General features: G+C 42.7%; 1 protein-coding gene across 1 annotated transcript in view; it reads right to left on the minus strand.

Annotated features, from left to right (window-relative positions):
- Positions 1 to 3,381: 3,381 nt before the first annotated feature.
- NDRG1 (N-myc downstream regulated 1) overlaps positions 3,382 to 13,965 on the minus strand; it is a 40,360-nt gene continuing 29,776 nt past the window's right edge. The window contains exons 8-16 of the mRNA XM_054643090.2: positions 13,685 to 13,771; positions 12,464 to 12,520; positions 11,413 to 11,516; positions 10,958 to 11,014; positions 10,114 to 10,165; positions 9,293 to 9,340; positions 7,742 to 7,777; positions 6,380 to 6,431; positions 3,382 to 5,231 (exon numbers count right to left, since the gene is read on the minus strand). Of these exons, the coding sequence (XP_054499065.1) occupies positions 4,966 to 5,231; positions 6,380 to 6,431; positions 7,742 to 7,777; positions 9,293 to 9,340; positions 10,114 to 10,165; positions 10,958 to 11,014; positions 11,413 to 11,516; positions 12,464 to 12,520; positions 13,685 to 13,771 (759 nt within the window). The 3' untranslated portion in view covers positions 3,382 to 4,965. The remainder of the gene's footprint in view (positions 5,232 to 6,379; positions 6,432 to 7,741; positions 7,778 to 9,292; positions 9,341 to 10,113; positions 10,166 to 10,957; positions 11,015 to 11,412; positions 11,517 to 12,463; positions 12,521 to 13,684; positions 13,772 to 13,965) is intronic.

The following is a 13,965-nucleotide window of genomic DNA, read 5'->3' on the forward strand; positions in this document are numbered from 1 at the left end:
GAAGGGCTTCCTGGCTGCTTCCACTAGTCTGGGAATGCCATCATCTCCTCAGTATTTGCACTTTCCAAATGAAGTGCTGAGCCTTTGTGAGGTTGTGCTTCTGTAGGATCTCCTCTGCCCCAAACACACATGAGCAGCAGAGGGGGAATGGCTGCAGGATCAGATCAGCGTTTAACATTGGCAGCTGGTGATAAAGAGCTAAGATTTTTTTTTTATTTGGACATATTACCATTACAAATAAATGAAACCATGTTGCAGCCATTCAGTAAATGACAATTCCCTAGCTGGAGAGATCTGTGTGGGTCTGAGGTCCAGCAGGTTGGTGGGACAGTGTGCACCTCACCGCTGTGTGTGGGTCTGGGTGGCATCTTTGCATGGGGTGGGCTTGCCAAACCCTACAAGGCTGTTCCCTGTGCCAATGCCAGGTCCAAAGGGTGGGGCAGACCCACAGCTCAGCAGCCCCATCCTCCCTGCCCATCATGCTGAGCCTTTTGAGGACTTGTGCACACACAGAGGGACATACACACGCAGAGCCAGGGCATGAAAAGCCCAGGCTGGTGGCATGTCCTGCTCTTTTCCAAGTGCCCTGGCTCGTGTAGGCTTTGCCTGGAGCTGCCCCAGCCCTTCTCCAGTGCTGCTGCCCAGCAAACAGCCCTGCCCTCCCCCAGCCCCCTCCAGGCACTGACCTTGACCTGAATACCATAATCCACTCCAGCCACAAGCAATTGCAGAGAGTGGCAGGTCACCCAGGGATACTTTCTGCAGCTCTACTGCAGGTCACAGCCCACTACGGTGCAGCTGCTTATGAAGGAAAACTGCCTGCCATCCCTTTTCCCAACCCTTGGGCTCTTTCCCATGCCCAGGGGTGTCTGCATCCAGTGTTTGATGCACATCCCAGCAGTGCCAAAGCATGTAGGGGTCCATGGGATGTGGGGCTGCCTCTTTAATGACATCAAAACAATGACTCTCCTCCAGCCCATAGGAGTGCTGGGTAAGCAAATGATCCCCACGCTGAGCTGCAGAGAACAGACATTGAACTGTCTGGCAGTTGCAATCAGAAGCCTTTTTTTTCCTTTTTCTTCCCCCCTAACACTGGTCAGCAGCTGTGTTGTTTATAAAATGAATGGAGCCCTTAATGAAGCAATAGATAGAAACAGTGAGAGGCTGTGTCTGTCTGTTACAAAGGGCTGAGGGGGAAGGGTTGAGCTCTTAAAATACCCTGACATCCTTTCTGCCACTTATTTAAACATTAGGCATAGCAGTGATCAGCTACCACCATAAAGTCTATATTTGGCTCTGTGGAAATGCTAAATCCACACATCAAACCAGCTGTTCATATAGACAGGGAGAGATTTCTGTGCCTGTGAGTGTAAAATAGTGCAAAATAGTGTAAAGAAAAAAAAGGAGCAGACAGCATGTGGGAAGGGGGAGGGCCAAGCTGCAACCAACACTGCTCAGTGTGTTGCATTGGTGGATGGAGGATTGCAGCAGATACTCTGCCCAAGATGCAAAGGCAGACAGGGAGAGGATTCCAGCCCTGGGGAGAACAAATAAGCAGCTTTGCTATAAACAGTTTTCACTCCAGCTCAGTCCATCACTCACAACACGTGACATTAATAATAAACCTCAAAAACACATCTAGGTTAAAGTTTCCAGCTGTTCAGTCAATAGAGACTTTTAAAGAGGAAAGCAGCAGCATCCTTCAGCACAAAAGTCCTGCTGCCACCACATGGGATTGGCACATCCACTCCCCCTCTGCAAGGACAGGGAGGGGGAAGGATAGCATGAAGTTAAGCCAGATTTTTATACAGTAGATGTCAAGGCCTAGGCAGAGGTGGAAATAACTTGGATTTTAGCAATGACATCCCTTCTATTAGTGGTTTTGAAGAGTACCACTGCTGCAAAGATTTGGCATTGAGATACACTAATGCTATCAGGAAGCCTCATGGTCCCTGGGAGCCCATCCTGTTTTGTTTCTTTATAGCCCCAAAAGCACTGTGAGGAGCAAACTGGATATTTTCTGGAAACTCCTGTTACCCAGTCAGAATTTCCTCTATGCCACAGTAGCTCCATAGTGGCCATTCACACTTGGAAAAAAGTGAGACCCCAGCTCCTGTTTTCCAGGTAAATGACTCTACAATATTCAGGCTAACACAGAAGTCAGCTTCTGCAGGTCTGGGAAGGGTTTTTTAAAAAATTCTGATAAATCTTCAAACCACTTGCATCTCTTAAGTTACAACACAAGCTAAAGATGCCAGGAGGGCAGTACTGCAGGGAAAGAGGAGTCAAAACTCTTTGTAAAAGGTGAGACACCACTCCTCTGTGCTGCCCTCCAGCTTTTATGCACAGGAACACAGTGTTCTCTGCCAAATGAACACTTCTGATGGCAAAGCTGACATTTGTAGTGATCCTAGCAACTCCTTGCAGCTCAGAATTGCTTGCAGATCCCTTTGTGCTGCAATAAGGCTTGGATGCATTCCTCCCCATTAAACCAAAATAAACTGCCTGGGCTTGACAGGCACACCATGGTGTCCTTGTGGAAGGAATGATTAGCCATTCCCAGAAAAGCTCAGCAAAGAACCCAACTTTGCCCCTCTTTTGTAAGATGGGCTGGCACAGGTTGCTCCTGTTTTCACTGGCACTGGCTGTCAAGCCCTTTGCTGGTATCAGTCCAGTCCTGACTGCTGAATCATCACATCCAGTAGAGCCTTGGCTCAGACATGACAAATATTTGCTTTTGCATCTTCCTATCACAGGATTTTTTGAGTTACAGGAGGAATGAGCAGCCCAAAATAGTCCCAGCAAAGTCATCAAAGCACCTGTCCCTGAAAACTCCAGTATGTTAAGTAAGTCACTGGGTTAATCTTTACTTTCCTGAAATTACATTCTTGTAAGAGCTCCAAAAAGAACCACCTTTAAAAAATCCAAGTCACATCTGCAATTTCAGTCAGGAGGCCTGAGTAACTCCAGCTATTCATGGGGAACTCATCACATCAATGGATTTAGAGATCAGAAAGGATGCAATGAGTGTGGCACCAACTCCAGTGAGGAAGTCAGACCCCAGATCTGTGCTCTAGACAGTTCTTTAGCCAGGGAGACAGAAAAAAAGTTCAAACAGCAAATAGTACTCTGTATCATGGCTCAATAATTTTCTGCATTTCTATATCCTTTAGTACTAAAATAGTCAGCAAAAAAGCTGAATAAGTGTGTGCTGTTTTATTAGAATAGTAGGCTGGAGGAAGGAAAGCTCTGAGCATAAAAGCAGGGAATAACAGATCTGAGTAAAATCAGAAAGACTTCATTTATATAAAGGGATGACAAGAATATATTTGGACTGAAAAAGATTATTGTACTCCTGGTAAAATATGAAGACACCAGACATTGCAAAGTTACAAATTTATTTGTTTTGAAATAAATACAAATACTTCATTAAGAAACTTTTCTTGATAGACTTTACACAATAGCTTTATTCTTTCTGGAAATTGTCTGTTCTTCCCACAAAATGTTATGGATATTCTACACAAGAGCTGAAGTTAGTCAATATAAAGTAACCTAGATGGTGTTCTTCTGAACAAGCAATCCCAAAGTATTAACATTTGCTATTTAACTGCTCAGCATTTGAGCTTTTCATCTGTGTGAGGACTGCGATTCAGCAGGTATGCACTGGAGCTGTGGAAATCCTGTCCCACTAGCTATGGAAGGACAAACTTAAGAACACCCAACTGTGACATTCTGAGTGGCAGAAAGGTATCAAGCCACTAGCTTCAAAGAAAGCAACTCAAGGAGGCTATGCAAAGATGCAGAACCAGCAGATCATGACATTTACAAAGTCATTAGACACTGCATTCCAGACATACAGTGTTGCCGCTCCACCACTTCATGGAATACACTTTTCAGCACCAGTGAAATCTCATCAGTTTCAAATCTAGTAATTAGTGGCAGTTGAATGTACAGTATCTAATTACATGCCCACCCCACAGTTATTCATCTCTCCTGACAAAGAACAGCTGGATCTGTCTTTGCTTACAGAACTCCAAATTTATGACAATTGTGCTGGACACAAAAAAACTTGAGCTGCAAAGATAAGAAGCTTTCTGAAGGAAATATCAAGCTGATTCTGCTTAGCTCGCATGTACAGCTACCCTACTTGTTACAACTACACCAACTCCTGCAGTTTGGTACACCCTTTGGCCCAAGTTCCCAAACAGGAAATCCTACCTTGCTTACCAAATTTAAATCCTGTCCTCATTTGGCTAAGCAGGTTTTAGGGTCTAGGAGGGGGGAAGGAAAGGAAGACTGGAACTAAATCTCAAAAAAGTGAAATGAAAAACCTTAAAGATTTAGTTCATCTCAAAGTCACATTAAAATTGCCTATTTTAGTAGAGTATTATTGTACATAGGAAAACAGGCTTGAATACTAATGAATTAGAAGGCCTATAAATGCACGATACGTTAACTTCTCTATCATTTGAAGTCAAGCTATATACAATGAATTCAACTCCAGCTTCAACATGAGGCCATAACACATTTGTTTCATTTCCTTTTCTTAAAGTCATCCTTAACAGTTATTTTTTTCTCCCCCGCTTTGAAACTCATCTCAAATTGTGCCAGTTTACTTCAAGAGAAGAAGAGATAAAGGGCCCTGTAACAGCTTTGATTTTAAAGGAGGGTACTGAGCAATTCTGGTTTGACTCTGAAGTGTTTACAACCACATCAGCTTTTGGCAAGTATCCTTTAGAATTTGGCATCCACTGAAGGAGGGCACAATAGCAGCAGCTGTCTGAGACACAAGAATAACGATAGAGCAAATGAGATGCTTCTTTTCTTTGGTCCCTCTCAGACCCTGGTGAACAGAGTTCATCCTACAGAATAGCTAGAGATTAATACCAGTTATGTTTTTGTGATACACAGGGGGCATCCATTACTTTTTCACACTGTGACCCGTTTTGAACCTCCCAGAGCCATCTAACAGGACACTTCCATGGACTTGGGGCTCGATTGTTCCGCGTTGCTCGCCGAGTTGGGCGTCAGCTCGATCCGCGTGTCCGTGTGGGAGCGGTTCCTGGAGCCGTCCCCGGTGTGGGAGCGGCTCCTCGTTCCCTCCCCGGTGTGGGAGCGGCTCCTGGTGCCTTCCCCGGTGTGGGAGCGGCTCCTCTGTCCTTCCAAGGAGGTGACACTGGAGCCAGAAGCCGTGCGGGACCGCATCAGCCTGGTCATGCTGGCAGAGGGCACTGCAAGAAGAGCCCTTCATTAGTGCCTGCTGCATGGATGTGGAAGGAAGCCCTTGCCTGTCACAGACATATTTGCTGAAAAATCCTTTCCTTAGGATCTTTTCTCCTGAGAAGCTGAGAGGCCTCAGAAACAAAATGTAAACAATGATTATCTGCTGCTGTGGAATGCAACAGGTGCATCTGTGATTGGTCTCATGTTGTTGTTTTTAATTAATGTCCAATCACAGTCCAGCTGTCTCAGACTCTCTGGTCAGTCACAAGATTTTATTATCATTCCTTTGCCTTCCTTGCCAGCCTTCTGATGGAATCCTTTCTTCTATTCTTTTAGTATAGTTTTAATAGATCGTTTCCTTTTAATATAATATATATCATAAATTAATAAATCAACCTTCTGAAACATGGAGTCAAGATTCTCATCTCTTCCCTCATCCTGGGATACCTGCAAACACCACCACATTTGCTTTCCCCTTGGCCTTAACCATCCTTGGAGGAGCCTTCATGGTGGAATGGATACTTTTCAGGGTACCTTCACATGCTCCCCTGCTCCAAGCATGTGGTTAAGGAGACCAAATTACTACAGTGGAATTAATGGCCAGGGCTGAGGAATTCAAGAAACTTTAGGGCACACTGCTGTGGCTGGAAGAATCCAGAGGGAAACTGAAGAGACTCATCAGCCCTCCCATTACTTTCCAATATTCAACCCCTGCTGGCAGCCCAGGCTCATAGTGCATCCTCACAGCACCAGTCAGAAGCAAATACATGAAAAACAAACAGCTACAACTCAAAGAAGTTTAAATGAGGTTTTAAACCTCATTTGAAACCAATGAGGTTTTAAATGCTGTGTGCAGTAGATGAACCTCATCCTTTGATGCCACGAGGGGACACTATTACAAATAGCCAACCTTAAAAACATTGAGACGAAGTAAAAGAGGTATTTGTGGGTATAAGCTGTTTGCAAAGCTCTCTACTATTTAATAACATCACTTGGTCTGAAAATCCTTTGCCCAGATACAGCATGTGTTTTTTCCCCTTGCAAATGCATTTCCAAAAGGGAAAAAGTGACACGTGGGATCAGAGACTCTCTGGGTGCTTAAATGCCCAATTAACTTCAGTAGCAAGATCAGCCATTCAATAAAGCCAATACTTACTGTATCCCATTCCCTGAACAAAGTATTTGAAAGCTTCAGCAAGCTTGGCAGGCTGCAAAAAAGAGGCAGAGTTATCGTAGGCATTGCTCAGCAGGTTATATTACAATGTTACAGATTCCACAGATGCCCTATCTTAACGGGGACATATTAAATATTCTCTGGGTTCTAATGACAGCATGAAAACTTCATTTGTAAGAAAATTCCATCATTTCCCTCCCTAGTCATCCCCCCATTATTTTACAAAATGGATACATACATTTGAGATCCAGGGAACACAAATGGTCCAAACCTGGCTCAAAACTTGACTTGAGCAGTTACTGAGGCAGGTGAACCAAAGTAAAACAACTGGCCTCACAAAATGTACAGGGCAGTTCATACTAGACTGGTAATTGAGTAATTCCTAATCAGCAGAGAACAAATTCAGCTATTCAGAGCTGATAATTATGTGTATAGGGCAAGAAAGCTCACCAGGCACACAGCAGCACAAATGCCTACAACCAACATTCTTGCAATGAGGCACTCCCTGCTCTTCTCCTCTGCTAACAGTGGCCACATAAGCTTTACAGGCTCAGTTATTTCACATGAAAATATTTTTTGCGTAATTCTCTGAACCACTGCAAAGAATGAACTCCCTATAACAGAAGCAATGCACATACTACCATGTGGCTTTAAAAAAACCTTTTCCCAGTTCCCACTGGTGGAGCACACACTGCCTGTATAGGGATTCAGCTGCAGGCAATTACAAATTTATCTTTTCCTGAAGTTCACAAACATCACTTTATATTTCTTAGAAATCTGTTTAAATGTTAGATCACATTCCAAAGCTGATTTACAAAACAGCTCTTTAAGAGAAGCAATACAAGGGCATAGGTAAATTTTAACTTTGCCAGCCTGGCTTTATTAGCAGCTTGGAACTTATGCCTAAATGTGTTCTAGAAACTCCACTTCATCCACAGTCAAGCTGAGCCAGTGTATGCAATAACCTAGCATTGTTATTTCCTGTCTCCCACTTTCCTGATGTATACTATAAATAGTCCAAGTAAGAATGCTGTTGAAATGTCAGTGGTTAAAGCCTTAATCCACATTATCTTAGTAAATAGACATAAAATAATACTTCTGCATTCCCACCTCAGTTCTTTCCTTGGTTAAGACTATCAGTGAAAATAATATCCCCCCCCAATCTTAATTTTGTGCTTCATTGCTCTTTAAAGAAAAAAGAAATCTCAGATGACCAACTGACATCATTATTCATGAAATCATAACCATCCTTTTGGCTGACATTTGGGAACAGCAAGTACCCTATAGGAAAACACCCATTTGCTGCAGAACATGATTGGTAGAATTTCCGACAGCAAATCCTACCTGGGAAACTTGAGGGAGCCCACCACAGTCAGCCATCTGAAATGGGATGAGAACAGCCAGTTAGAGCAATGCCAGAGGAAATCATTTGTGCTCAGGATATATTGAAATGACCTTTTTAGCTATCTGGCAGAAAAACACTTCCTTTTGTTGTGTGAGTAACATACACGTGGATGAACGCATCAAAGCAAGCTGTTAAATGTTTATAAAGCTACCACTGCACCCCAGAAAACCACAAAGGCTCTTGATGCTCAGGGAAAGCATCAGCTGGAGCTACAAATGCTTTTTGCTGGGCAGCAATTACCAGTTTCTTAGAAACCAGCCTATTAGTCCTGCTTGCAAGTTCAGCTCTGAATTCCAATAACATGACTCTGTATTGACCTGGATGACAAACAGAGTAGGGAAAACAAACACCTAAAGCTCAGAGGTGAGAGAAAAAAGGGGAAAAATTATTTGCTGAGATTGCTGATGGCAAGCATCAGCCTGACTTGCCAAGGGAAGCAGGGAAAGCCAAATGAGAAAAGCTATCTTGAGTGCATGAAATATTTTTGGAGCATTTCATTTTTCCTGCCACTCCACCCCTCAAGTCAACCCAACAAAAACAGTCCTGTTCCAAGGAACACTACAAGCTGAAAACAGTAGAGTTGTAAATTACAGGAAACCCCAAATCCTATCTAGAATTAGTTAGCAGAAAAACAGGCCTGCAGCAGGATCAGCCATATCCCTGGACTGTTCAAAGGCTGGCCAGTGATACAAGGTCTGAGACAATGTCAAACTTTCTTAGGGTGTCTGCCACACCCACATTATAGGGCAGCAGTACAACTCTTCAATGTTAGGAGGAAAAAAAAAATAAATATTTTTCTTTATTATAATTTTCACTGTCTAGTTCACTAGAGATGCAGTAGAAGCTCTTGGCAAAGCATGACCAAACTTGTTTCACTGTTTACATGCTATTACTTCATTACAAGCTGAAGATTGCACTCATACTCTGAATGCCAAATATCAGCCAAAGCCTTTGCATTATGTTCTGCTGTTTTTAAGTGCATTTTATCAATTTTTCTGGAGATTAGCAGTAACATGTCCTAGACTGTACCCTCATAGAAGGCAGGTTGACCAAACTGTGGCTGATTAGCTGTTGATTCACCTGATACTGCTGCTGAGAGGCAAGCACAGGAACAGAATGAACTGGTTTGCACTCCTACTCTGCTCTCAGCTTTCCAAACCTTTCAAGATATCTCAAGATCAGCTTTGCCAGCTCTAGTGAAATTCATTATGGGTATGTGAAATACTGAACATTTCAACTCTCATCTCTACGATTCTAAAATTGAGGAGCTGAGAAATTCCCTGCTGTAATTCTGACATGAAGCCCCTAGTCTTGTTTATCCCACTAAAATACTCTCACACCCTGAAGGAACTGTGTTTTTAAATCAGAACTGGATTCTCACTGTATTATCAGTATTGCAACACATCACTCTAGTTCTGCTTATTTAGCTAATCCAACTGGTTTTATGTGAGAGGAGTGTTTATTTTGAAAAGCACAGTTTTTGTTATTACCTTCAGAAGTGTGGTCCTTGTTGGGTCCAGCTTTGAGTTGCATTCAACCTACAGAAAAGAATAAGCAGCATAAGGCATTGCACACAAGATTTTAAGTGTGAACTCTTGTATGAAAACAGATCCAACACCTTGTTTTCTGGCTTAACTCAGACTAAACTGAGTGTCTTATGATTCTGTGTGAAGACTCTGTGTATACATATACACATCTTTAAACCCAAGTAAGTCAGCTCACATTTTTAACTGCATTTTCTCCACGTTACAAACCCATACTTGGGAACTGGAGATTTTTTTTTTCCCATCTGTTTCTGGGACTTCAATGGCAACAAGTGTTGTTTATCTTGTGATTTGGGGTCATCTGGTAGCCTCCCAAGTGGTGAGTAGCCATGTGGCCACGGGCCAGCAGACTGGGCATGCCCATTAAGGCACAACATTTGAAGTCATCCAGTCATCTGGGGAGAGTTATAATGGTCAAAAAAGAAGCTCTTCACTTCCAGAGTGACCCAGGGCACAGCTCCAGCACCACACAGCAAGTTAAAATACCAGCAGCAGATTCCTCTCTAAAGGAAAATATTTGCGGTTCACTGGAACTGCTGTGGTGATTGTTCCTAACGTGGTAGCTATTAAATAATAGTGCACAGGCAGAAGGGACAAACAGCATGGAATTAATGGCAGCTCTCCTGTGGTCTGGAAGAGGAGAGCCACTGGGCTGGACTGACAGCCAGCAGGGCTGCAGTGTGGCAGGGGCTCGGCTGGCCTCTTGCAGCCCCTTGGCTTGCCCACCCATCCTCAGCAGGGTGGCAAAGATGGCTCAAGGTACCCACCACAGCATCCACTGCTGGGGAGCTGTCACCGACCACCAGGAGGACAGGACACCTGCAAAGAAGCACACATGAGAGGGGTCATCTCTGCCACCCAGCTCAGACTTGCCCTGAGCTCCGTTTGTGTCTCTGGAAGAGTGAGAGTTAAGCATGTGAAATGATTTGGTTTGTATTCCAGGCACCTTAAAGATATGGCAAATCCTGCATCAGCTGCAGATCTAGTGACATGCTCTGATTCCCTGCCTGAGAACCTGTTCTCTTCCCCAGCTGGCAGCAAATCAGCCCTTGCCAGTGCTCTTATTCCTTCCTTGCTTTACAAAAAATTGAATGTTGGTATCAGCATCAAAGTCTCATGCCTACCACCCCCCAGACCCCTGAGCTCCAGCTTTTGACTCTGTCCATCCAACTCCAGATTGTCAGAGGAACGGAGTGTCCTGTGTATGACCATCAGCAGCTGAGCTAGGAAGGACTTGACAACTTATGTTGCACAAGTTGGAGCATAAGCAAAAGCCAGATGATCTATCTGTCAGTCATTCTCACTCCTGCTCTATCTTCCTGGAATTTTTTGTTGTTTGGTTGGTTTTCTTAATGGTTTTAGGCTGGGCTTTCTTGGTTGTATTAGCACAGCTCAAGTGCCATCAGAGCTATAATTTCCATTAACTATAACACATTTCTGCATGAATCTAAATGTACTAACTTTTCAAGTACTTTGTATGTTGATTTTTTATATGCACAGTGACAGAAGATACTTAACTTTCAATTTTAATATGTTTGCCAGGTCTGAAGAGAGGAGTTCTTCCTAATGGTAGTCCCTAACCTGCAGTAAGCTCTGAAATAAAGTACTTACTGAAGGGTGACAACATTCACTCCAGGAACAGGGCGCTCAATCTCTAGGTCTCGTCGACTAAAAAAAAAAATAGAGAGGACAACAGCTTTTGAAACACTGGAATTTTATAGTTACTTCTATATTCTTCTAGTTTAGAGAAAGCACAGACACTCACATGTTAATTTAATCTGAGTTAATATTAATTTAATCACAACTTAATATGTCGTGGCCTCCATAACTGATGTAGAACAACACTTAGACTGAAGGATCAATGTTGTAGTTCAGTAGTTCAGTTCCCCACAAATGCACAAGGTCCTTCTCCAATAAGCAAACCACCTGAGATCCCTAAAGGCACTATTAAGCAGAACTTCATACTGGGGGAACACATGTAATCCCATCACACAAGAAATACTGTCTCTAAAGAGCTGGCCAGCCTCTTAAAGATTTCCAGTTAGAAATCAGGTAAATGTATTTACCTGTTGTAAGAGTTGACAAAGAGATGAAGGTTGGTTTGATTCATATCATTAATGATATGCTGACGGTAAGTATGGATCAGGTCATGGTTGCTGTGAATCTCTTCCTAAAGTGGAGACAGAATTGTTCAGAACAGGGGCTATTTTCTGAAAGGATCTGAAGACATGGCACAGTAGTTGTTGTGTATCAGACTCATAGATATGAGAGGAACAACAGGAGTGCACCTTGAGGGAAGGGACAGCTTCCAGCACCCAGTGAAGTCACCCAGAATTAATACTGGCTTCTGATTGCAGTACCACAATTTTCACTTGAAAACTCAAATATGTCATAACGTTTAAATCTCACAATTACAAAACATGTCGTAGTGCACATGGTTACAGCCAGACAAGTGTAAGGTTTTAAAACAAACAGAAGAAGATTCAGGGTAAGAAGCCTAATAAATGTTTCCAGGGTAAAGCAGATGTTGAAAGCTTACAAACGTCCAATGTGGAACTCAATTTCACAATAGTAAATAACTAAGCTTTGAGGACTTCAATCAGTAACATTTTCAAACAGTTGGGTTCTAAAGTCTTTATAGATTAGTTCCTTGTTCTGCTGGAATGGAGTTTTCCATTGCATTCACTAACAATTTCAAGCACAGCAAAGTAGCCTCAAAAACAGTCCAGCATTTTACATGAGGCTTGCACTGGAGAGCACTGTTAATACCAATAACCAGCTGTCACAGAGCTACAGGCATATTATATAAAAAAATCTTTGGGGTTTTTCAGCTCAGAACATGAGCATATACAACTCTTATACTTGTGTTTAAGTGTTGGCTGCCTAGACAAGGAGCTGGCCCCTATTAGAGTTGTTACAACTGAGATGCATTTGAGTACTCAGGACACAGAAAACCCCATGGCAGAATGCTGCTCAAAATGCTGGGGACACAAATATGAATCCTATCTCAGTTTAACTTCATCTTTTGTTGTTTGACTGAAAGCTTCTGCACTCCTCTCAGCCCCAGGAGGTAAATACAGATGACTGAATACATCAGAGGAATCTTTTGAACATTACCTTTCCAAATAGATGTGAAATGACCATGTCTGGCAAAGCATTCGTCCAACCTGAAATCTGAACAGCAAGAACACCTAAGTACCTGCTATTACCACAGCCCCTGAACAAATGACACCTTCCAATTACCCATACACAGACCAATGGATGTTTCTCTGCTCTCTCTACATACAGAATACCCTGAAGTGATATTTTCCCCCATCAATCCAACTAGAACAGCATCAGGGGCTGGAGTCATTCTCATCAGATGCCTTCACTAATGCAGCTGTACAGAGAACACACTGCTAGGGGCAGAGGTGAACAGGGAATCACTCTCTGCAGGAACACCAAGCAAACCAGCCTGGTGGGTGTCACTGAACCCCACTGCCCACTCCCCTCCCTGACAATGCAATGGAACTGGGACCAGAAGCTCACAACCCACAGTAAATACTCCTGCTTTGGAAGGACATAAGAACATAAAGCACCTGCTGTGCTCTTGAGGTGAGCAATATTCCCTTTGAGAGATGGAATGCAGAGGCACAGATATGGAAGAATTTAATGCACTGAGGTGCTGGGTGAGAATCAAAATGGGTCAGGAGGTTCATTTCATAGAAAATGAAAAGTTACTACATTTCATTTAAATAAGTTTGTCTACCACTTTATTTTGATAAGTTTGATCTGGGAATATATTTAGTAACTAAGCCTTGAAAGAATGTTACATCCTGCCTCTGTAAGTTTCTCCTAGGAGTTTCTTTTATGTCAGCATCTTCTGGTTGTACAAACCACCTGTAGCCAATGCTTTTTTCTGAGTCCTTTTGGCATCTAAGACTCACAAATGACTGAAAAATGGAGGATGCTGTTCTGGGCATTTTTCTATGCTCTGCTTCATATTTTGGGCTGTGTTGGTAAACAAAGCCATGGACAAGAAAACACTGAATGCTACACTACACTTGATGTTTTCTTGAAAGATGTTTCCAAAACTACCATGTCCAGGTAAACTGTTCTCCCCAGCAGTTATGAGCTGCTAGGAATTGTCCCACTGTGCCACATGTATGTGTTTTCTCAAAGTACCTATTTTTATCAGTAGCCCTGTATGAAGCTTTTTTGCAATGGAAGAATAAACCCAAAAGGAATTAGCCCAGGATGTTTAGTATCTGCAGCCATGTCTGACATACAAGATGGCCAAACTCCTCATGTCCCACAGGCTTTCAGTAAAATTTATTTTTCTAACTTAAAGATGTTTACCTTAGTTGCTGCCCAGTCCATCCAACCTTCAGCACAAGGGTTTACATTAATGAGAACTAATCCCTCCACCATCTCTGCATGGTTTAACTGCAAAAGAGAAGATCTAAGATTTGTCAGATATCCTTTGAAGCTCAACAGTCAGCAAAAAACTTAAATTAGCAAATTATGTCATGGAGAAGAAAGTGGTAGGTCTAGTTTTATCTTGCAGAAAAGAAGCATATGTATGGGGAAAAAAAAATCATTAAAGCGATTCAACTGAGCAGCTGGAGAACATTAGGATT

Source organism: Agelaius phoeniceus, chromosome 1, assembly GCF_051311805.1.
Source record: "Agelaius phoeniceus isolate bAgePho1 chromosome 1, bAgePho1.hap1, whole genome shotgun sequence".
In the NCBI taxonomy this organism is placed as follows: Eukaryota; Metazoa; Chordata; class Aves; order Passeriformes; family Icteridae; genus Agelaius; species Agelaius phoeniceus.